This window comes from Netta rufina (genome assembly GCF_964035555.1).
Source record: "Netta rufina genome assembly, chromosome: 5".
Taxonomy (NCBI): domain Eukaryota; kingdom Metazoa; phylum Chordata; class Aves; order Anseriformes; family Anatidae; genus Netta; species Netta rufina.
This window is the reverse complement of record NC_140128.1, coordinates 10,294,902-10,320,261: the sequence shown is the minus strand read 5'-3', so window position 1 is coordinate 10,320,261 and position 25,360 is coordinate 10,294,902. Positions and strand designations below refer to the sequence as shown.

The following is a 25,360-nucleotide window of genomic DNA, read 5'->3' as shown; positions in this document are numbered from 1 at the left end:
TTCCTTTTTATCTTGTGGTAAGAAGAAGGACACTTAGACTTTTATGCTTTCAGATGCATAGGCATATTGTCCTAAGAAGGTATCTAGTATTTATCTTTTAAAATATTTATTGTATAAAACAGGTGAGACCTTTGTGATTTATACAAAGCAAAGGATCTGTTTCTCAAAAGTATTATCAAGGACACCTTCCACTCTTACTGGGACCTGAGATCAACAAAAGCAACAACATCAAGAGCGGGTTGTTTCAGTTTAGCTTTCTAATGAAATGAGGCTTGCACAATTCACTATGTCAGTTTCCCTTTGTCAACATTTTGAACCTACTTCAGTCAAATAGGCCAGAAACACTGAAGCCTCAGAGTTAAGAGTTTCCTACAAGTTCCAGAAAAATATTTTACCCAAAGCATTTTTGTATAGGAGAATAAATGAAACACAATAAGGGAGAGGAAAGGGCATGCCGGTGACATTACAGGAACTAAGGATGCTGACAGGAAAGCATTAGGGAACATGCAGGGGAGGACTGGAGTTCACATATGTCCTGAATAGGTCCTGCTGTGAGGAGGAAGTAGGAGAAAGCTAGGATTGCTGAAGACAGGTAAATGGAACCTCAGAAAATTGGACATATTCACTCTGATGTTCATATTTGATTTTATATTCTAAATAAAATTATGAGAGTCCTTTGATGAAAATACTAGTTACTTGAGGATATGCTGGCATTGCTATCTTGGATTAGTGTGATTTAATGCAGATGTGAATATAAGATATAAGAACCCCATCAGATTCCTTAATTTACCTATTTTGGATCCAGATTAGAGATGACTATATGGGGCTGATTCCACAGGAACTAAAGAGATGAAATATGATCACATTCAGTCTTGAACTCACGTGATGGTTGTCAGCTTGTCACGAAATGAAACAAGAAGGAAATACAGGACAAATGGAAGTTGTTCTCTGTGAAAAACCTGGTTCCTGAGAAGGCAAGAGAATCACTGGTACCTTTCCACAAGACTCCACTGACCCCAAATATAAACTAAAAACATATGCTTCCTCCTTATTATTATTATTGCTACAGTTATGCACTGTTTCAATATCCTTTTACATAGAAGAGCGATGACATAGCAGCTGAAAATACACAAGTGCCCTTAGATCACTGGAACTTGTTCTGGCACAGCCTAGTGGTGATGATGAAATGTGTTGCCTGTCTGTATCACCAGCAAATTATGCTTTGTGGATGTAGTTTACTAATTACAGTTTTACATATGAGTTTCTCCATGGAGAAATATCTTTACATGTAATAGAAATTCCATACATTTTTCTCATGCAGCATTTTATATACATTGATTTAATTAAGTCTATGGATAAATCACTATTTGTCCCAAAGAAGGATTGTTCACCATCCTTCACATGCAAGAAATTGAGGCATGGAAAAACTGACTGGCAAATTCAGGCAGTGAGATCAGTCCCAGACCCAGCACTATAGTCCATGAGTCAGCCCACAAACTCAGATGTCAGTTCCCCGTTATACTAAACACAACTCTTTTACAAATATCTCTAAGAGCTGTTTCATTTATTTATTTATTTAATTAATTTTGTCTGTTCTTCCACCAGGAATAGTTTCCTGATCAAATGATGTATGTGAAGTTCCTTTTGGTATCTTTTTTAAATGGTTAGCCTATTGAATGACTGTCTATAATAGATTTGAGCCCTGTTCACATTTGTGTACCTTGTGATCTGAATCAACAGCAATTCCTCCCCAAAAGTTCTCTTAATACGTTTTAAAATAATGCTAAGAGACATGTCAACAGAAAAGAGAGGACTACTGCAGCCTTAGAAAAGATGGTTCTGATTTTCTAGTTCTAGCAATAAAAGGCCCCATAATCCATTCTTCAGTTTGTACATTTGCCCCAAGGTTTTAAAATAGCGAAAACAGACCTGACTATAACTCTGTGTAAAAGCCTTGCCTATGCTGTTAAACAGTCCAATGGTGGACAAGACGGAACAATAAAATAATGATAGATTAATGATATAAAAGATCGTTAAGCATCATATTAATAAAAGATAGGATAATATGCTTCAATGCTTGGCTTGGTTTCATTGTGGGTAATTGCATCCCACTCACCAAGTGTTGCATAGCTTTCCTGAGTACTGAGAGAATTGTTACTCCGTTTCACCCCCCGAGGTAGGTGCCTTTCTGTCTGCGTAACATGACAGATGGCTTGATGTCCTTAGGGATCCTTTGCATTTAACTCATGGAGCAGTACAGGAATTCAAAGGAACAGATGTTCCTATAATGTCTGGTAAAAAGATAAGCATCTACATCTACTTTTAAGATTAATTATATCCTACACTGTCAAATTTCTCCACAGACGTATGAAAAATAAATAAATAAATAAACGTTAAAAAATAATACCAATACCATTGCTTTGGCAATTTAAAGGGGATTTACTATCGGATGAAAGCTTACTAGATTTTTTATTTCAAATCTAGTTGTTATATTAAAAAACAAATGAGGTTTTAAACAGGAATAGGAGAAGAGAGGAAATAAATAAATCTTGATGTAAAGTAACCGAAAATTTTCCTACCATGGAATAGTTATACATGAGAACTTAATATCACCCAGTGCTTTAGAGGTTTTTACCACTAGAGGGCTGAAGCAAAAGCCTCAATATGACAATGAAAGCTGCTCTTGCTACACAAGAGCCGAACACACCCTGGATTATGTGAAATGTAGGTATTGCCATTAGAGTTAACACTAATATTTTATATGCTTAAAACAATGAATATCTTGACTGAATATTTATTTTCAATGAATAGTTTATGTAAAAATTGTTTATGAGGAAAAGAAAAAAAAAAAAAAAAAAAAAAAAAAAAAGAAACCACCACAAACAACAAATGAAGAAGCTGTTCCTTGTGGCCTGACAAGCAAGATCATTATTTTGGCACTGCTTTGGGCTTTTGTAGTTCCATGGTCCCAAAGAAAGTAAGAAATTTATTTGAAGGTGACATCAAATTCCATCAGATTCAATGGATAACTGTCATAAGCAGAAGCAGGAGTTAAATCATGACTTTTGAGGCATATTTATGCTACCTCAGTCCCAAGCGACTTAACATTACAGACATACATTTAACAGCATAACTAAGATTTCTCAATCATAATTTATTTCCAAAGTCAAGACTATATCAATAAGAACAGTACTGTGTTGCCTTTTAGTTGATAGGGAAAACAAAATCTCTTAGCTTGAATGTGTGTAATCATAAGAGTTTAAAGTGATAAGCATATGATTATTTTTAAAAAATGGATCACAAAATACATATACATTTGGAACCTCTGTGTGTCTGACACCTAGGAAAGAGAAAATGCATACCATAGTGTATCAGCAGCAAAGGTAAGGTCAAAAATGGAATTGAAAATTGCATTTTTAAATTACCAGAATGTATAACTGATGAAAATTTTAGCTTTGGGTGTAGTTTGCTTCAGCAAAACTAAATCTTAGGGAAGAGAGATGTATATTGGTGTGTAGATTTTGTAGTCTTCTAAATGGATTATGCTATATTTAGAACCTATTCAGAGGGTTATTATAGGAAAAAAATGAGATTAGATATGGGGTAATATAAAAAACTGAGCAAACAACCACAGTTATAATTTTTCATCTCTTTTTGCTTAATTTGTTGAAATAACCCAGTCAGAAACTTGTATAAAGGGACTATTTCTAGAAACAAAGGGGCAGGTAACGACTCAGTCCTTTGGCCCTCAGACAAGCAAAAGAAAAAGAAAATCTTATCAAATAGAATTTTATCTAATTACAAGACTTCACGATTAAACAATCAGCTTTCTGCCCCATGTGAAAAACTAAAGGCATCTGCAGCATTCTGCTGGATCTACTTTATATTATATTTGTTATATTTATTACATCATACCTTATTATATTGTATCGTATCGTATCGTATCGTATCGTATCATATTATATTATATTATATTATATTATATTATATTATATTATATTATATTATATTAATTACATTACATTACATTATATGAATATCCCACAGACAGTCTTAGTGCTTTCTTAGGAAAGTGTGTTTTTTTTACTGGGTGGCTTTTGACTGAATTTCTTTGCTTCTGGGCAATTGGTGACCATTTAGCAGTGGCAGCCAGACTAGAATTTTCTGCATGATGAATCTTCTTCCATTTTACCTGCCCCTGATGCCAGTGGAAAGAACTCACAATGATTTCAATTGAGTTTGATTTCGGCCTTTTGTGAGAGGATTGTGTATGTGACAGGTATTCATTATAGAAATAATTATTGCTAACAATATTGATAACATGTATTGTTATGCATTGTTTCATCTAGAAATAGCTTATTCTGCCAAAATTAAATAACTAATAAATAATGATTAAAAAGTTGACATCTGCACATCTTCTACAACACTACTGACATTCACTTTCTACTTTTCTCATTAGTCCTGATCTGAAACCAGAACAGCTGACTTGGATCAGGATGTGACTCAGTAATATCTGGATATAGTATGTAATAGTCATAAAATTCCTGCTTCAAATGGCTACAGCAGCAGCCTATTCACAACAGCATTTTACTATCCCAAGGTTATTTGCTATTCTGCATGTTTCATACAAGTAAAGACTCATTCTCCTCCACTAAGTGTCTATAAACAGGAATGTTTTATCCGGCCTTTAAACCCATTTGGATTTGGTATGACAGATTATTTCTCTTTTCCAGATCAGTCATAATTTACCTATTAAATGTTATTATTTTAATAATAATTACTGCTGCTACATTGAGCCATGGCACCAATGTCAGAGCTGAGCTTTCTAAAGGAGAGCCAGAGCTCTTTCTTGTATGTAGCGTGTAAAGAAATGAAACACCCTTGCTCTGCAGACTTTACGATCTCAAATTCCAGCCGAAAAAAAAGTGCTCAGTAGTTTTCTGAAAGGCTTGCTTTATGGAATCCAAACCCGTCTCACCCCTACTAATGTACACAGGTTTCCTTTGAGCATCTGCAATGGCACACTGGAGCCACAAAACACTGGGAAGACTTGCTTATGTAACTGTCTAGGTTTGCATGTACTGGGAAAAAAAAATCCTTTCAGCAGTGCAATGGTAATAACGATTCCATACAGAAAACTATGCTGAAAACCACATTCAGTAACTACCATGATGTAGAAAACAGCGCTATGTTATGATGCTAATTAGCAGCTTTTCAATTACATATATTTTTAAGATATTTGCTACTGTATTATTTTGTGGTTCTTTTACAACTCTGAAATGCTGAAATTCTACAGAGATTAGTCATTATGGAAATTTCAGTATTAAAATAATTGGCCTTTTATGTATAAACGTGCTTCGCTGCTGTAAAATTTCATTAACCCTCCACCAGAGGGCAACATTAGAAAAAAATATTTATATAAATCCAAAGAGCAGTTGCTTTTAGGATACTGCAGCTACAACACGCATTTTCCTCGGGGAGTCTTACTTTAAATATGTTGTTTACAATTTGTCAAATTTAGGCAAGTGAAGGAGCTTAATAATTTTAGGAAAAAAAAAATGTTTAGAACACAAGTTACACTTTTTTTTTTTTTTTTTTGTAATTTACAAATGTACCGAAACCTTAAGATTAGTATGAAATATAACGTATATGAGTTAGAAAGAAATAATCTGCTTTGCTTCTACAATCTAGTGTAAAATGATTAAAATCAGCAAATTACTGTTAGATTCTGGAAAGAAAACTGTGTTGTCAGAATATGCCACACTCACACCAGTGCTGAAAATACCACATATCAAGTCTAGATGTTGTACTGGCCTATTCCAACGCAGAAATGCAGAGGATACAAAAGATATGAAAATAGTACGTGCTTAAGAGAAAGTGGTCACTATGGAATGCCTAATGTGATATAAAATAAGCTGCTCAAGCGAATATGGATATAGAGATAAATACACCCTCCAAATGGACGTTACCCATTTATAGCAAGAGCAATACTACTTGCAGCTAACGCCCTGCTCCCCAGAAGCGCTATGGACTGCACGAAGGCCATGTCCTTCACACGCTCGATTGAACAGCGATACTCGCCCTGTCTCACCCCAAGTCCCGGGGCGAAGGGGGGGTCCCCATGAGGCCCGTCCGGGGCCCCCCGTGCTCGGGGGGCGGGCGGAGGCGGGGGCGCGGAGTGGGCGCGGTGCTGTCCGCGGTGCTGAAGGGGCGCGGCGCTGTCCGCGGTGCTGCCGGGCGCTGTCTGCGGTGCTGAAGGCGCTGTCCGTGGTGCTGAAGGAAGGGGCACAGCGCCCTGGGGGTGCATCTCGGCCGCGCCGCCTCGGGGCGCGACCCGCGGGTGGGCGGTGGGGCGGGAGCAGCGCACAGGCCGGCGCTCCGCGCCCTCCGGCGGCTGTAGCCAAGGGGGAATTTCGGGCTGCCTGCCTGCCTACCGCGGCCAACAGCACCCCTCCCCCTCTGGCTTTACAGCCGGGGAAAACGCCAGCGCCAAACGGAGATTTCTTGGAAACGCTCCCGCGAGGGGGGCTCCGTCCCCCCCCAGCCGGGCATGGCACGCCGCGAGCCCGCCACCTCTGAAGCCCGCGGGGCCGAGGAGACTTTCTGACCGTGCCTCGCAACTCCGCGCTGCCGGGAGAGCCAGGAGCTCCCTGCGGCGCTCTCAGCCTCCCGCTCGCTGCCGCACACACGCGCGCTCCCTCGCCCTCGCCCTCTCCCCCCCCGGCTCCGCACGCCGTCTCTCCCTCTCCCTCTCTCTCTCACACACGCGCGCACGCTTTCTCTCCCTCTCCCTTTACCCGGAGGTGCACTGATAGCCATTTCATGAGGGGGGGAAAGTTACGAGATTAAACCAATATGAACCATCGTTGCTCGTAGCGGTGCCCTATCCAGAGCAGAGCAGAATCCAGCGAGCACCCCTGCAGGAATGGAGTCGGTAAAACAAAGGATTTTGACCCCTGGCAAGGAGGGATTGAAGAATTTTGCTGGAAAATCGCTTGGTCAACTCTACAGGTAAGACTGAGATCTATTATAGGAGCTTATTTGCTAGAAATAATCGGAAGCTTTTCTTAACCGTCAGCTGCTGAAGGAGGACGAAGAGGTATGCTTTGGGGAGGTTAGTGGCGGAGGGGCTGGGAGCTGTTTAGATAGCGCTGATATAATCTGGATCCTGGAAACTAGTGCTGAAGCTTCTCAATATGGCACCCTCGTAACTTGTCTATCTGATTCGTAGATGGTGTCAGTAAATATGTAGCCAAGAATTACCCCATCTTTCTCGCACAAAAACAGGACCCTATTTCAAATCATAATCAGCAGACAGCAGCTCCCCGTATTTTTGTTTTGTGTTAATTTTGCAATGTAGTCGCAGGATCTCTATCGCTGCCCTTACGAATCATTAAAAAATAATAATAATAATCTTTCCGAGTTTCGATTAGTCTTGTCCCTTGTGTAATTTGTCGTCAGAGGAAGATAAACACGGAGATGTATAAATAATTGATACCCGAACGATTTTTTTTTCTTCTGAAGCTGAAACATATAGATGGATGTGTTTAATTATTTATCCATCTGCATTGAGAAGCATCCACTTGTCTTACAAGTAATGCACAACTGCAATTGCTAAACTCATAAGCATCACTGTGTTTCTGTGTGTACACGTTTCTACCATCTTTAAGGTCTGTATACACAGATAAACAGACACAAATCCGCGCATCCCTAAAAGGGGTATGTACTAAAGTTGACACATCGTACCCCATCCAATCTAGTGACTTCAGTGACCTCCAGGACGTTTGAGAATAGCCTGTGAAAACCCAATATATTTTCGATCGCCACCTGTGCCAGAAATTACCCCGAAGTTTTCTCAAATTACAGATTAAAGCTAACTGCGGATTTATCTGCCTATTGTAGGTCACGTAAAAGTCTTTTTTCCATACCTATGCGGCAGTATTGGGCACAAGCACAAGGCTGGCCCACAGCATGAGTCACAACTTCTGCTGCCATTTTCAGGGAAGGGAAAATATCAGCAAAGTGATAAGACAAAATTAAAATTTTCATTTTAGCAGGAAAGGTACAATTTTGAAAAGCCGAAAGAACAACTAAACCCAAAAACAACACAGTGAAAACCCTACATGTCATCATCCTATTTAAACCATCTTCAGTAATCAAAAAAAAACCAAAAAGGAATAACAGGTAATCAGAGAAGCTGATTAAAAATATCATTAAGGAAACAAACTTTTTTTCCCCCCTAAAAGACTGTACAAAATATAAATGAAACAAACGAACATGAGTACTGTTTTTATATCGTACAGTGAATAATGGAAAAAGGATTTGTATTTTGCAGCAAAATTCCGTTTGAACTACCCCGTTAATAAACAAATACACCATTTGCTATTTTTTTTTTCAAGGCACAGGACTGAACTATTTTTTTTTCCTATTCTGAAAATTAAAATAGCTTTCACGTCCCTTACACCTTAGCGTCTTGCCGCAGATAAGTCCATTCGGTGAGAAGACATTTCTACATCATTCCTTATTCACACAAACGAATTTTTTAACTTAAAAGCACTGTGCTGCATTTTATTTACAACTTTAAGACAGTAAAAATAAGATGCGGTCTTAAAGCATGGAAATAATTCTCCCAGCAAAGAGAAAATCGTCAGGATTTCAAATGAGTAGCTATTAGCGAAAATCTCTGCATTTGCTCCAAAACACAGAGAACCTTTTGAGCCTGATTCTGCTAATTCTTGCTGCCCCATTAGCCGGATAAGTTAACCTCAAAAAGAAGCTCCTCTGAGGAGAACCTCTGAGGTGAGAAAACACTTCTTAAAGCGGGGTTAGGGCAGTGCCAGGGGAGTGCCGAGTGTCGGGAAATGATCACGTACTCGCTCCTCAAGAGGATGGAGCTGGGATGGAAGTGGTTAGTGTTTCTGTCCTTTAAACATCTCAGTGACTGCAAAAGAAGACTAAGAGATTCAGCACGGGGTACCTGCTTGATAAACCCGATCTTTCGTATTATCCACACAATGTTTTTAAAGCTTTTCCACCAAAGAAGAGGCGCAATGTTCTAAGTTACCTTTCGTGAATGACAGGGTTGGTGGTTTATTTAATTTTATTATTATTATTATTATTTTTTCTCTCGGTATTTTTCTGTTGATCGGAAATGGCTGCAAACAACCGGTTCCCTTCAGATTCCTGCACATTGATTTCTCGGAGATAGGATTCCGTGTAAAAACAAGGAAGTGGGAGCGATGAGGTCGAGGTTAGAGCTGAGCGGGAAAGGTGAAACCTGCCCAGCGATCACACACCCGCAACGTGTCGCTGAGCAGATGCGATCTTTTGCAAAGACTTCTCCGGAGATGTCAGTTCTCCAAAGACAGTCATGTTTTCTTTCACTGCATGTGACAGCCATTTTGCAAATCTAAAATAAGTAGCAATATCGCCCTCCCCTACCCCTTCTGTTACTATTTCTTTTGTTCCGAGACCAGAAACAAAACGCACACCAAGCCCGTTTCCCTTGGTGTTTCTAGTACAGCAACGAGAGAATAAAAGCTTCTCCAGAAGACTGCTTTAGTTTCCAGCCTATGCCTCTTGGGCTACCCAACATGGCGCCTCTGCAGTGGTTACAGATGATGTCTTCTTAATGCGCCCTACATATTTAAGCAGAAGTCTTTAATGATAGATGAGCGATTCTCAGCTAGAGCTCCTCCCTGGGTTTCTGCGGCGGGGCGGCGGGGGGAGCTGGGGATGACTAATCGTGACTCCCACAGGTCACAGCTGAAGAACGGCTGAAGGTGAACGGAAAACAAGGAGTAAACACTCAAATCGAACCAAAGCCAGCCAAAGGGGCGGGGGGAGCGGTGAACTTAAGCCTCCGGCTGCCCGAGGTAGCCGTGCATTCAGGCAGGGCGGCAGGGCTGGAGCCGGGGCTTGACTTTCCCTTCTTGTGTCGGGCAGAGTCCTAGAGAAGAGGCAGAAGCCCGGGGACACCATCGAGCTGACGGAAGATGGGAAACCCATGGAAGTGCCCGAGAAGAAAGCCCCGCTCTGCGACTGTACCTGCTTCGGGCTGCCCCGGAGGTACATCATTGCCATCATGAGTGGACTGGGATTCTGCATTTCCTTCGGGATCCGATGTAACTTGGGAGTGGCCATCGTGGACATGGTCAATAACAGCACCATACACCGAGGAGGAAAAATTATTAAAGAGGTGGGAACCCTTCCCTCGTAACTCCTCTGGCCTCTCGGTACAATTCCCAGCCCCAGGTCAGGCACTCGAGCGCAGCCGAGCCGGGCTCCGCCGCTCTCGGGGCGCTTCCCCCGCCTCGGGCCCGGCCCCGCGGCGCTCCCCGGCCCCCCCGCGGCTCTGCCCCGGCCCCGCCGCCGCCCTTCGCATCCCGCTGCTGCAGGGGAAGTGCTTTTTACCGACTGTTCCTATTTTTCCCTTTCAGTTCCCAGCCCAAAGCCCTTTTGCGGTACAATTTACGGGCGGATTTTTTTTCCCCTTGTCGCACACAACCACGAAAAGCACAGCTATCTCGTAAAATAACTATAGGGGAGGGGGAAGGAGGACAGCGAACAACCGACCGCAAGCAGATGTAAGGGAGCCGGGGGGGTTGTGCAGGAATGTTTGAAAACACTGGGATGAAAGGATTTGCGTGAAAAAGGCGTCAAATGCCGAGGCTCTCTTTGAAGCGGCTCGGAGGAAGGGGGGCAGAAGGAGGCGCTGGGAGCTTGGGGTCAGGAGGAAGCGCAGGGAATTTGGGGGCAAGAGGAATGTTTGCGGTGGGGAGAGGGTCGCATCCCGGGCCGAAGCTGCCGCGGGTGCGCGCGTTATCCCGGCCCGATGACAGCCTCCCTCTGCTGTTTCTCTCCTTCTCTCCCCGTCCCTTGCGCTGGAAGAAAGCGAAGTTCAATTGGGATCCCGAAACAGTCGGCATGATCCACGGCTCTTTTTTCTGGGGATACATAATCACCCAAATCCCCGGCGGGTATATCTCGTCCCGACTGGCAGCGAACAGGTAACAGCCGGCCCCGTCCCGATGGCAGGCGCTGTACAGGAGCAGGGAGGCCGGGGGCGGGGGGCGGACTGGCGGGGTGCTCTGCTCGGGCATGGGGCGCCCGCCTCTGAGCTACCTGCCGGAGCGGGCCGGGGGGGAGCGCGGAGCTGCTTCTCCCGGTAAAGAAGTTGGCAGGGGAGGTTGTGGAGACGCCAGTCAAAGACCCGCATTCAGAGGCAAGCCCGGAGGTTCGTTATTGCTTCAAAGCTTGAGAGATTTTTTTTTTTCCATTACCAAATGAAAGAATTTTATGATTTTTTTTTTCCTATGAAAAGGAAAAGCATCGGCAGGAATTTTCCATTAACGCAAATGAATTTCGAATGGTCAAAAAACATGTTTCAATGAGACCTACACAATGAAAGGAAAGTGCAGATGGTGCGGGGACTTAAGGACTCGTTTCTATGGTGTCTGGCAATTTTTCAAGCACCCAGGGTGCGATTCTACCTGTTAATTAGATCCGCTGAGTATTGAAGACTCATGAGGCTTTCACATCCACACTTAATGCCATAGGCTCCACGTTCGGAGAAACAGCAAAGGTCCTAGTGCCACTCTTCAAAACAATTACAAACTAAGTGCAAATGGATACTAAAATCAGCAATATAAACCTTTAACTCTTCTCAGGAGTGTGCAACATCAAAGGTAGGATAGATTGCCTGGGGAGAAAGCTGGCTTGTATTTGCTGGCGAAAGAGGGGAGCTATGGCAAAAGACTCTCAAACGTAAATACCTTTTAGACAGATGCCTACATGAACAATGATGAGCATTTACTAATGGGCAGATCCTCCAGAACTTGGAAAACACTAACACAACCAGAACACAACATTTATTAAACTGGCGCGATCACTGTCTGTCAGTTTACGAGTGCCAGCTTTTTGACAATGGTTCGCAAAAGTAAGAGGTAATTGCAAAAAAAAAAAAAAAAAAAAAAAACACCAATTAACAGCTCGCTAGAGGGCTCCTCCTCTGAGCGTTTTTGCATCTTTGCACAGTCTGTAACTCTTGAAGATTAACAGGAGTTTTGCTTAAAACTGCAGGATTTTACTCAGAGAAACAAAAGTCTGTCCTCATTTGCCCTAGCTATGTCCTTAATTTACATCAGTCCAGATGTAAAGTGATGTTAACTACAACGATTTGCAAGACAAAGGCTTGGACATCCCCAGGAAAACTTGGTAGTATAAACACATGACCTGGCACAGGTGAATCAAACTTTTCTCTTCTTCATGAACATTTACATTTACACCAGTGAATGCAGACCAGTTCCAGTTGTTAACCTGGATGTGCTTTAACTCAGCAACTTTCATAGATGAATGGTTCATTATTAGCACCGTGGAAGCCTAAGAGACACTTCCCACACAAGGCAAATGACCATGTAAACCACAGATTTAAGTATGGAACTACCTGTGACATGCCAGCCAGTAACCGCAAATAGTCAAACATGGATAGTGGCTGTGATTTGTATCTAGTCTGTAGATAAAAAAATGGCATAGAATGAAGAGATGGGTTGTGGTTCAAATAAGCACTGAGGAGGCCAAACCCCAAGTTAGTTCCTGAATGCCACAAACAGATTTTGACATCTACATGTTCAACTTGAAATGAACAGAATGACTGGAGGGTTAACTGGCACCTAAAATGTGGTGGAAAGCTTGGTGTCCATACCTTCCATACCTTTCCCAAGAAAGTCTGCATCAGAACAAGTCATAGAAGTGGGTATATAGGCTTAGAGGCCCACAGTACCATTAGAATATGAGCTACTGTAAAAGCCTCTGTTGGTTTACACGTGCTACAGCCTCAGCTGGTCCCTTCATGCTGTGGTGGACGACAGCCAAGTAACATTTTTTTTTTGTTTGTTTTGTTTTAATCCTCACTGAATATCTTTGTGCCATCAGTGCTTTCCTTTACATTCAGAGCAAGTCTGAATTCATATGGAAAAACTAACTTCAGGTGTCCTTCACATTAAAAAAAATATAAAAGAATGGCCTCTAGACTAGCATAACCAGATTCAAGACAATCCATGAGAAACAGCCTTGAGCTGAAGAAAAATGGAAACTTTCAACAGGGAGAATGATTCATTCCCTGGGAGTGAAGGAGATAATGATTACATTGGAAAGATAGCATGAACGAAAGAAAAACTGCCTCCCAACTGCCAAATGTCATGGAAGGAAATTGGGAAGAGGGTCAAGGTCTGTTTTGTGAGCTTAATTTGCTGTTGACAGGGAGTTGCAGAGTGTACAGGACAGAGTTTGCTTGACATAAAGATTCAGTCTAGCAACCAATTATAGAGATGGGGTTGACATAGCTTGAATGTGTCACTAAGGTATAACACGTGGAAGAAATGACTCTCCTGTGGTATCAAGTAAACCTTTCTACACACAATGCATTAGTTCCAAGCTGGGCAGGATCCCTTTAACTTGATCCTGTCCCTGTTTAAAAATGCTTGTTGCCATTAAAGAATTAGCAAGTCTGCGTTGCTGGGAACTCTCTAACATTTTTTTTTCCCCAATAACAGCCTGTCATTGGGTAGCATTTTACTGACATCCTTTGATAATTGTACAACTCAAGGCTTCTGCTGCATAGTTATTCTGCTCTGCCTTGACCCATTGATCTTGTCACACACAGCTCTCCATTGCTTCTGGCATATCAGATTTAGTGATTTACAGATTTACAAGTAGTAAATGGACTTTCTCAGGAATTTGCACTAGCTAGTTTGGGTCTCACTTTTTCTCATTTTTTTATAACTGATAATTTTGTTATAGTCTTTTCAGCCCAACTCTAAGAAAAATGCTTTATTTAAAAGAGATATGTTTATACTGCTATAGTACCAACAAGATCAAACAAAAATGCCTTTCAAAATAGCAGAGAACATTCAGAAATACCTGTCCTGTACACTTACCTCTCAGGTGATCAGGACAAGTTGGGTTAGTGCATTGCAGAGTTTGGTGCTCCTGAACACTTCCAACCTCTGTTGACTTCTATAGCAATAGGGGACATTCGGCACATTGCAAAACAACATAATTTTTCAAAAGATATGGGTTGGGCCTTAGGTGCACCCTCATTTGCAATCAGTGAAGCTTTGAACTTGCCTCCTTTGAGACGTGTGTGAAAATAGCAAAGATTTTCCTGTTGCTACAAGGCTGGAGACCTCTCCTCCCAGAGGAGGACCTGTCTCTGGAAGGTGCTGGTACAAAATCACTACACAGGCAACCACACTAGGCTGGAGGAACAAAGGAAGTCCAACGTGAAGTCCCATGGGTAGGGTTTATCACAGCTATACCTTTTCTCTGGGTTAAGTTCTCAATGAACAATTAACTTTGTCATCAATAAAACATTATACAATGAGCAGAATACTGAGGCATGTTCTAGTAGTTTAGAGAAGGCATTTTGTCACATGGATATCCAAGTTTGCAACTAATCTAGGTTATTTCTCATACCTGAACTTATGTAGAGCTTTATACTATAAGCAATGCCCTTCTCTCCTGTGCAGGGAGCAGAGATGTTTCTCTATCTTTATCAGGAGTAAAGTAGCCATGATTCAGAGGTGTTGAGACCATAGGGGCAAGAACATATGAGCAGATTCCAGATACAATTCCAACATTATATACGTGTTTATTGGGTACACCCCACTCTGGTTAGTAATAGCAGAGATTTCTCACAGAAGAGTGAATAAAAAGTGAAACTTTTTTATTTTTTTTTTGAAATTGCTGGGGATTCAACGCACTGTTTTTCACTAAAGTTACAATGGATTTTCACTACTGTGAGTGCGATTTTCATGAAGAGGGAACTGAGTTGCTTTTGCGTTGTTTATAAGTATTTTTCTTTGAAAAAATCAAGAAAACATGAAAACTCAAGTGTGATGTACTAATATCATGTATCCAGACTATTTAATCAGCTGAGCTATTACTCATAATGGCAGTTAATGCCATTTAAGAGCACAAAGAACATCTCATTTGAATGCTTTTAAACTACAGGTTTGAATGTCAGCATTAGAGTGGCTCCCACCAGAGGGGCTATCATTATACAATTACCATGAGATGTGAGCACAAACAGTAAGGAATGCCGACAGTCTTCTAACCCAACCGAGTCTTAATTTCTATTTAGGTCATGAAAAGAACTTTAGCTGGAGCTGATTGGACATCACCTTATCTTGACAAATTCAGAATAAATATACAACCAAAAAACTAACAACAATCATTCTCATATACTGAAATTACATTAAAAAAAGAAAAAGAAATTTGTGGTTTGGTGATTCTTCAACTATCTTTCCAAATTTGATTTAAGTGGAATGTGAAGGCCAAGATATTTAAATGTTTTGAAACAATTCAAGGAATGCAATATTCTGATATGAAATTCAGAAATGACATTTTAAAATTACATTATTTTGTAGTCTTTTAATGATTATGTTGTAAGCAGGTTTGGATGTTTTGACACTTTGAAATCACTGTCAGCATACAGTCTGGACACTGGTGCAGGTTTTCTTGCCTTTGAGCTCCTCCAGGAGGATCTATACTGCTTAATGAAGCAAGCAACTTAGGAAGCACTTAAAACCTCGAGTGTATTTTCTCATTCCCAAAATACGCTTTTCTCTGCCTGTATACTGTATACAGATTACCCAGATTACTTGGGCTGTTTGCCTAAGCCACTATGTGGTGTGATAGAGCCCCTTTTCTTTGAGTTTTGCACAAACAAGTGGGTAATTTTGCACAACCAAGTGGTGTAATTGGAAAAGTGATTTATTTCATGCTGGTAGACTATAAAGATTATGTGCTAGTGTTTATGAACACTTCAAGGATTTAGCCACTATTATGATAGTGCTGAGTAGTCCTTAAGCAAGGTCTATGGAGATGTTGACATTTCTTCAGCCATTTCAGGCGTATGTATAAATTTGTGGGTGCAAAATGGACCAGACAACCAGAAGATATACTTAAGATCACTTAGTAAGCTGGGTTCTCTTCAAAATAATACACATGAGGCTTAAGTGCAAGTAACATCAAGGAGTGGCAAACCACCCTGGGAAGCTGTAACACTGAGTGGTTTCCTAAGCCATTCTGTTCCAGAAACCTGTCATGAGTTTCCAACAAGATGCTCTAGTAGGGGAGCCAATATAATCCTGGGATATGTATATTTCTGTATTTAGAGCAGTCAGTGTATTTAGGTCAACGGAAATGACAATGGATTGTTGCAGGTAATTTGAGTACATGTATATTAGGATTAAAAATCACAGATGGGATATGGAAGGGTCACAAAATTACATGAAAAATAGAATATAATGTCATATAGTGAAAAAAAATAGAAAGAACAATGTATTCAGTGTATCAATATATCTAAAACAATACTTGCAGGTAATTTGTTTCTAAAATACATAATTAACGGCTCTGGAAAAAAAATCCTAGGTATTAATGTTTTTTTTAGAAAGATATAGAAAGTAGAAAGATATAACTAGAATCAGTAAGTAAAAGCTAGATTAAAAAACAAAAACAAAAACAAACAAACAAAAAAACCCACAAAGCATAAATGTTAGTAATAACAGCTAGCACTGGGAAATTATATGCTGAAGTCTTCTCCTTTGGGTGTTAGATTCCTATTTTGAAAATTGTATTTTAGCTACTACAAATAAATGCTTTCAGTACAGAGATAATTAGGTGAAATATAAGAGATAATTAAACAAAATATAAGGTCTAATGTCACAAAGGATGTCAGGCTAGATGAATATTTTCTTGGGCTTAGCATTATTCATTTGTTCTGTCATTAACCTGGAAAAACAATAATTTTATTTACATTAATATTTCCTATTCCACATTTGTGCAATGAAAAGCTGCAACTGTCTGAATAAACCTCCTGCTGTGCTGTCACATGCATATGGAAAGGTACCAAGCTAGGCTGTTTTTCACCACCTCATCTCAGGGTACTTTAAATACAGTTATATTTTAACTTCTGACTCATCCTTTTTAAATTCTTTAAAAAACACACTGGAGAAGTGTAATAAATCCATTGTCCTATCAGAAGCAGTACCAAAATGCCATGGCAGGATTTCCTCACTGATCACAGTTAGGATGTTAACAGGTTAAATACTTACCATAAATCATCAAAGATTCTCTGAAATTAATGGGTCACTGTTAGTGGGTCATACAGGCTGGGGAATTCATTTCCAAGAAAATATATTTAAAATACAAATGCAGTTTTGACTGTACATGCCAAACACTGTTTTAAAAGCAGATCTGTAATAGTCACAGACTCTTTTTTTGTAAAACAAAGCTGGCTATTTTAGCTCATCTGTGTATCCTTAAGCGTTAGAACTCTCACACATAAAGACCTCCAGAAAGCAGAATAGAATGACAACTTAAAAAAATGTGTAAGTCACATTGTAATTCTATGATAATGACTTATATTTCTCATTATCTATTAAACCACAAATCCTTGCACTATTCACATTAAGGATCATCCTTACAGAATTACTCTGAGTTTCTCTGCCACCTAATTATCTCTCATCTCTGTTAACTCTTCATCATTGTCACATTCTAACCTGATTGAAAATATATAAATCAACCTTTCACTTCAAATTCTTTTTTGTTTTTAAAGTGCCATTCATCTTGTTATTAAGGGCTAAATCCTTGTACCCAGCAAGTAATCCTATAGGATTATTTCCATGAATAACCTGAATGATATTTCAGACAACTGTATGTCAGAGCATTTCATCTCAGAGACCCAAAGATTTTCACAGAAAGTGTGTTGTTTGTGTGTCACTGAAATTATAATACCTTTCTCCTTAATTCAGTCAGTCTTAATGACAGCGAGCATGAAATACATAAGCTAAGTATTGGTTTAGAAATAGAAGTACAAAGATTTCCTGGAACTTAACGTCTTTACATTTTCCTGTAGGTAGAGGTATTGTGTGAGGTTTATTTCTTTTGCGAACTATATATAGCTCACAGCACAACCAGGGAATGATTAGACAAGAGCCAGTTTCTGAACCTCTGAAGACAGAAGCTGACCTCGCACTGTATGAGAGAACCCCTGCTGTTGTACTTGCCAGTTCCACCTTTCACATCCAGTTCAAACCCTGCAGATTAAACTGGGCTATGAACCCAGGCACTGCCATTGGGTTCGTCTGTTTCCAGGCAAAGGAGCCAATACTGCACAAAAAAAGCAAGACGATTTTGTCACCTTGCTGCATTGCAGGGTGTTGTAAGCACCAGTCATTGCAAGGAGGGGACTGGGGAGACATCTATGGGCGGCTGGTCCTGCTGTTCCCTCTGCCATATGGCTCGGGGTCCTTCCATTTTTCTGTCATGAATGATGAAGCTGTTTTCACAATTTAATGATGCAACAAGGGATTTGGATAGGGGTTTTGGTTGATAAAAGGGGGCCTCAGATGTGTGACAAAAATTAATAATGTATCCAAGCCCTTATTATACTAGATTAGATGGCGGGAGGTCGGCTTTTACATATTAATGCTTCATGAAGGGCTTATAATAGGATTTAGTATGAAGGGCACATATACACATCCCCCTCCTCCCTTGTACACATATGAATGAAAATAACCTGTTTTATCACATTTCTAAAAAGACAAATAAAGCTGCTATACTATGGCTTCTGGCCACAGACTATTATGACAGAGGATTAGTTTTATGCAATTCTCTCATAAAGCACGTTCAGCCTAAGACTGGCACTTGGGAATAAGTGTACCTCTCTAATGTCAAAGGTATCTTATTCTATCTGTTTTGCTGGGCAGCTGAGTTCATTAACCACTCCGATATTCATGGCATAGCCCCAGCTTTGTTAGCCCTGTGCCATTTTACGCAAACTGAGGGCCCGATTCAGAAGAAAGAAAAAAAAACCCACAACACTACATTCTGTCTATCATTCATGAAGCCATAAGCTGTCAGGGTGAGCATTTCAAATGAATGTGTCTACTGTATGAGGGTCAGCAGAGTCAACAGAAAATTAGTCTATACTATAGAAAAGTCAGAGTGATGATATAATGTCACAGAATAGCTAAATATCATCTCCTTGTAGGGGGTTCAATTCCTCCTAGTCCGTTTCAAATAAGAAAACAGAAATAGGAAATATCCCAAGAAGGATAATCAGCATGATTACAAAGTGAAAAGACAGTAAGAGTAAAATAAACATTATCAGGATTATTTAGCTTACAAAAGACATGAATGAGTGACATGACAGGGACATAGTTAATAAACATGAGTATAAGTAATGTAAATATTCCAAATGAGTGGCTACTTACAGTTTGCAGTCAAGAAGGCAACTACTGAAGCAGCGGGAAACAGCTGGAAAAATGCAAACAATTGTCACAATATAATACAGAGGAAAAATGATCTTTTCAGAAGTCAGTAAGAGCACTGCTCACATTAGCATAAATTGAAAGAAAGTAAACCACCATTAAGGATGTTAAATATGGAGGTTCCAAGCAAACCTCAAGCAGTAACATTATAGGTGAAAATATTATGTTCCCTGGTGCTGTGAAGCACCTGTGTTACACAAGGTGGATTTTTGGAACTGTTGGGATATAGGATGGCAGTGATCGTAGATGATCGTATTCTCAAGATACTAAATCCAGGAGTAATTTGGGGACAAACCATAACAATTTCAGAATTTGACTCTGCTTGTTCAGATACAGCTAACAAGAGAAGGGTTACATCTGAAATTGGGACTTATTTTTGTATCCCCTCCTCCATTAATCTAAATCCTTTGATCTCATGTTTCTGATGAAATCTGAAAATTTGCCATCTGTAGAAAAGTTGCCACACAGTTTAGATACAATTACAGCAGATGAATTCAGAGCAAGCTTATAAAGAAAGCCTATTTATTGAGATAATATCATCCAGATATGTCAATACTGTCAAAAAACTTTGCTCCCAGTTTTCTCCCAGGTCTTGAGCCTCCAGAATCCTTACTGCATGTATGATACCTCAAAACCAGGGTCCTGTTCACTGGGGAATATCTAATCCCCTCTGAAACAAAATCCATGTACGTTTCTGGCAGAGTTAACTCCAGACACTTATTACAACAGACATCCTTAATCACCTCTACCTGCTTTGGTACTCCACCCCAATACACTACATACACTGGATTTCACTCTACAAAATGCTGTTTAGGCTGTCTGCATAAAAATGTTAACATCACCATCACTTTGTTCTGAAGGAATCCACATTTAACCTGAGCAGTAGGGATGCAGATATCCATAACATGTAGTCTGTATGTCACAAAACACTCCACAAAGCAGTACAGATAAAGCCTCTGAGTCCAGCACATAGCAATTATCATCCCAGCCAGATCCACAAAATATTTTAAAGCTGATTTATTTTATAGGTGTATTATATATCTCTAAATCAACAGAGACAGTTATGAATCACAGCCTAAGACCTGGAACTCGGTTAGGTAATTTGAATGAGATGGTCTTGATTTGAAACACGATCTAGCAGATTACATATTTAAAGAGCAAGCCAACCCAAAGCTAATGAGCTAGAAGGAATGAGTCTGAGTTTTGTCCAGACATCTATGGATATAATGAGCTGTAAAATGAAACCACAGGTCTGAGAGATTCCCCAGAAGAATTCAAACAGGAGAGAGAGAGGGTTAGTAGGGTGATCAAATGAATGAAGAATAAGGAAGATGAGATGGAGAGGGCCCAGCTTGCCTAGTGATGCAAAAGAAAGAAGACAGGATTTCTGCTGGGGTAAAATGCAAATATTAAAACTGCTAAAATAGACAGCATGAGTGCAATATATCTATTGGATGTAGGAAGTCACAAGCTGGAAAGGCTTCCAAAATAAGTAGGGCAAATGCTAATTACTTCTGAGATGGAACGAGGTCTGCTTATGAAAGGGTGATGTAATGTACTTGCTGGTAAAAGCAATGATCAGAATTTAATGACCCAGGAGTCTTTTACATTCAGCATCAACTGCTGTGATGCTGTCATCTAACAAGCCCAAAGTTCTTCAAAAAACACACACTGTATCAAAAATAAGTCTGTGAATGGAAGGCATAGCCTGAGAACTGTTTGGGGCTTGGTTTGACCTGTATAAGTCAGTGGCATTAATGGGGCTCAGAGAAGGCAGAAGGTGAAAGGGACCTTATTACTGGTACACTTTGACTTCTGCGTGGCATTTCGCTCTGGTGCTTGGACCAGTCCTAGTAAAGTCTATTCTACTAAAAGGCTTGGGAATATTTTGGTATTTATTTGTCTTCAAACCTGGCAGATCAAAGTATTAGAAGACCCTAGTACAGGTGGAGAGACACTTTGTAGGAAGGGAAGTGTTAATCAGCAGGTAAAATCCTTAAATTTCTATATATTCAGTCACTGTACAGCTGAAAGAAAAAAAATGAAGTTAAAAAAAATGGTCACAATTTGGCATTGCTAGCAACATCTGCAGAAGAAAGGATTCAATCCTTCTGCATGCCTACAGGCATTCAAGGTAGCTTCTGTCCTGTTTCTGCTTAGACATTATGCTTTACTCAAAAAAAATTAAGCATTTAATCCAGCATTCAGCTTTGCAGTTCTTCTCAGACAAGAAATTCTTTGGGTTGTAGAAAAAAAAAAAAGCATAATTGATTCTATGTTGTGTTGCTGATCTTCTGCAGGAGAAGGTATGTCAAAGATAAATGATAGTCAGTGGAGTCAGAACAGAAGATAACAAATTTTAGCAATCTTCAGCTGATAGAATAATCCACAAAGTCACTCTGCATGACACTGGCCAAAGCTGCTCCTGCTTTGGGACTTTCCCAAACAATCATGGTTCAAGAAAGAACATCTAAGGCTAGCAAAGATCTAGTTTATTTTTACATATGTTTCATAAAATAAGTCTTTGCTCTTTAATATACTTTATGCATTTTCTGTAAGGAAGAGAAATGTCAATAACATGCCAGCTGTTTCTCCTGCTTGACAACTTGAATCCAAATATTTTTTTTAATTTATTTTATTCTATTTTATTTTGTTTTTTGAATTTTCATCTTCAAACTAGGTCGGGAAAGCGTTGCAAGGAAAATTCATGTTTTCACTCCTTTTTAATTTGTACCCTTACTTAACAAAAGAAACACATGTAAGACTAGAAAAAATGTTTTACGTTTGTTTATGGCAAAATATTCCCTGTTCATTTTGTATGAAGATCTTCCTATAAGCAAGACTTGTGCTCAGTTACAATTAGCTTAGATGATGTAGGGCTGTGAGAAAAAATGTGGAAAAGCATTTGCATCAGTGAAGAGTCACTAAATATTTGTGTTCAAACTAGCTTGTGCACAAGGATAGTACCATCCTGTGAATACCTGTGCAGAAAACCATTCACAAGGTGGCAAAAGCAATCGATTGAATAGTTAAAAAAAGTTTAGACAGTTCATTAAAAGAGAGAAGATGGTATTTTATATAAAATGTACAATGCAAATACATTAGCAAATGAAAATAAAGGCATTATAATGTGATCAGTATTACTATAAAACTGTCAAGTACGGAGGTTGGATGTCCCAGAAATTACTATGGGCTACATTTTCCATAGGTTCCTGTTTATTGTCAGAGTAATAATCCCAGTAGTATTACGATTTAATTTGCTCTAATAGTGTGGAATGCTGTGCTTTTTCCTCATGATTCCCGTGGAAATTATGACAAAACAAAATTATGAAGCTTTCTTATTCCACAGATAGGTCTTCAATGAAATGACAATAGGAAGCTTTTTGGAGGTGAAAAATATTCAGTTACAGTCCTGAATGAATTTCCTGCTGAAGTAACTTAAAACTTGTTTAGGTTATCATGAAAAGCGATGTGAAACCTTTTATGCCTTCATAGCTCTCAATGTAATTCCATTAAAATATACATTCCAAGTTGTTTTGTAGTTGTCAGTGAACATTTACTGTTTTTAAGTTATTTTTGGATTTTAATGAAGTGGCATTCATAGTTCATTAATACGGTATATACATGTATTTAAGCATCTTAAACCTCAAACATTTTCTCTTTGAAATAAATAGCTAAAATTGCCATTTTCAACATACACGTTACTTTTTTAAGGACAGACTTCAGTTAAGGTAATTCACATGCTTCTGATTTGACATATAACTTAATTTCTGTAATAGTTTCTTTTTAATAAAAATGGACCGCAATTATCTGTAAAGAGGCACATAATTGTAGACATTGTCAATGATATTAAAGAATGACATCAATAAAAATGTGCTGGATTCTGACAACTGGAGAATTGAGTCCTACCATGCACATATGAAAGGAGGTTTAGCTTTATGCAGTCATTTTAGTAATTTTCATTCCCAGTCCTTGGGGTAAGGGGATGCTTCCAACCAGGACTCCTTATTTTCAGATATCATATGTGCAACCCAATATGTCACCCATCTGGCATTCAGCATTTGGCACGCATCTGTATTCCCACTGTTCTCAGTTCACTTTTGAGCTGGCACTTTTTCCAACAAAGTAACAAAATCTATAATGCAACTCCAAGCAGAATGCTCATGTAATACGAATTGCCTGGAAAAGGTGGATGAGAATGGTGGGGATGCATAGATATGTAGAAATTAGAAATCCAGAGATGAAAATAAATACATTTCTTTTCTCTTTAGTTGGTCCCAAAAGATAAAAATGAGCCAACTAGCTTGAAACCCCAAAAGATTAATTCTTCCTGCAACTTCATTCCATTCTAAGCATTTTTCCTGACATGTCAGAGTCATTTCCTTCCTCTGTTCCCATCCCAAAAGTCTCTTAGTCAAATATGATTTTGCTATTATTACTACTTGTATTACAGGAGGACTAAGGCACAGCTCATGACCTTCATATAATGCCAATGTCAGTAAAGCACTGAGGATCAATGTTAGATTCTGTCTTCTGGGACTGAGTCTACTGAGTCTAGAAATAGAAATAGATAAGCAAAGCATAATTCTTTGTTTCAGGGCTTTTGGTTTAGGATTTACCTTTTTTTTTTTTTTTTTTTCCCTCCTCGACAAGCTACTACTGTTGTTACTCATTTATCTTCTTATGTATATGGTTATTTTCTATATGGGTACAGTTGTTGCTGTTTTGGGGTCAGAAAGGAATTTTCCCCCACATCTACGGACTGCTGAAGGTATATCGTAGCACTTAAATTCCCTCCTAATGCCAAGACCGAGAATGATGGCATTGTCATTAGCCTCTCCTGTTCTGTCTCTGTGGCATACTGTACTTTTCCCAGAGTCTACCTTCAGTCTGCTAAAGCTCTTCAATGTGTACCATGGAATTAAGATATGTTTTGTGGGGTTTGGAATGCACCCACTATGAAATAAATGTTCAGTTAATGTTGTAGCCAAATTGGGCAAATAAGAACTGAAACTCAAGAGTACAATGGATCATAAAATCAGTAACTTAACACATGTAACAAAATGCTAAGCAGTAAAAAAATACAACATAGTTTGGGGGGACTGATATGTAGGTCAGTAAAATACCCCAGAAATGCACTGTATTTAGATCTAAATCATAAATGTAGTTAGCTAAGGTATTTCGAACAATAGAACAGGAAGTTTGTACAAAAAACAGAACTATACCACAATAATTCATTAGTAAAAAGACTCTAGTGATAGTGGGGATGAACTAAATATAACAACATAAAAGAGCATGAAAGAGAAATACAGTGACATTTATGGATGCGTGTTGAGAAATGCAAAGCAAATGTAAGAAGCTGTATTTGCTCCTGACTGAGAGTTATAGAGGAAACTGGGTCACTACAATAGACATACACTAAAATCATGGTACTTCATTTAATTTGGATTCAAAAAAAAAAAAAAAAAAAAAAAAAGGAACAGAAAGGACATTTCTGACAAGAATAATAATTTAACTTTGTAATGTATTCTATTCTTAACTCCATAGATACTTGGAAAAAAAATGAGTTTGTTTTTGAGAAAGCTGCTTTGATAAAGCATAGCCCTGAGAGAACTCTGACTTACAAGTGACGTTGTGGAATTGTTTTATCATATGGTCCTCAGCATAACTGAACCTTCACTAGTAGCTGTGTGTCTGAATACAGACAAGATTTTCGTTTTGAAGACGCATGTTTTGAATCATTCTCTAAAATGCATTTTACTTTCTTTTCTAGAAAGAACAAATTTAAAAAAACAGCTTCTCTTTAGCGAACATGAGAACAAGGCAATTCTGGGAAATACAGCCTTCAATTGTGGCAAACAGAAGCTGATTTCAGAGGCAGAATTTAAAAATTAGACTAAATTTCCTTGATGAAATAGCTATATACCACAATTATTTTGTAGATCTCATCCCTATAAAGAGATGGTAAATTCCTAATATTTCTGCAGGACCTGAAGAAGAACTGTGATTTAGAAAGTGTTTTG

The 25,360-nt window shown here is 39.3% G+C and overlaps 1 protein-coding gene across 1 annotated transcript in view; it reads left to right on the top strand.

The window, feature by feature from the left end:
- Positions 1-6,925: 6,925 nt before the first annotated feature.
- SLC17A6 (solute carrier family 17 member 6) overlaps positions 6,926-25,360 on the top strand; it is a gene marked incomplete at both ends in the record, with an annotated part of 31,125 nt that continues 12,690 nt past the window's right edge. Inside the window, 3 exons of the mRNA XM_084288287.1 lie at positions 6,926-7,011; positions 9,946-10,198; positions 10,891-11,009. Of these exons, the coding sequence (XP_084144413.1) occupies positions 6,926-7,011; positions 9,946-10,198; positions 10,891-11,009 (458 nt within the window). The remainder of the gene's footprint in view (positions 7,012-9,945; positions 10,199-10,890; positions 11,010-25,360) is intronic.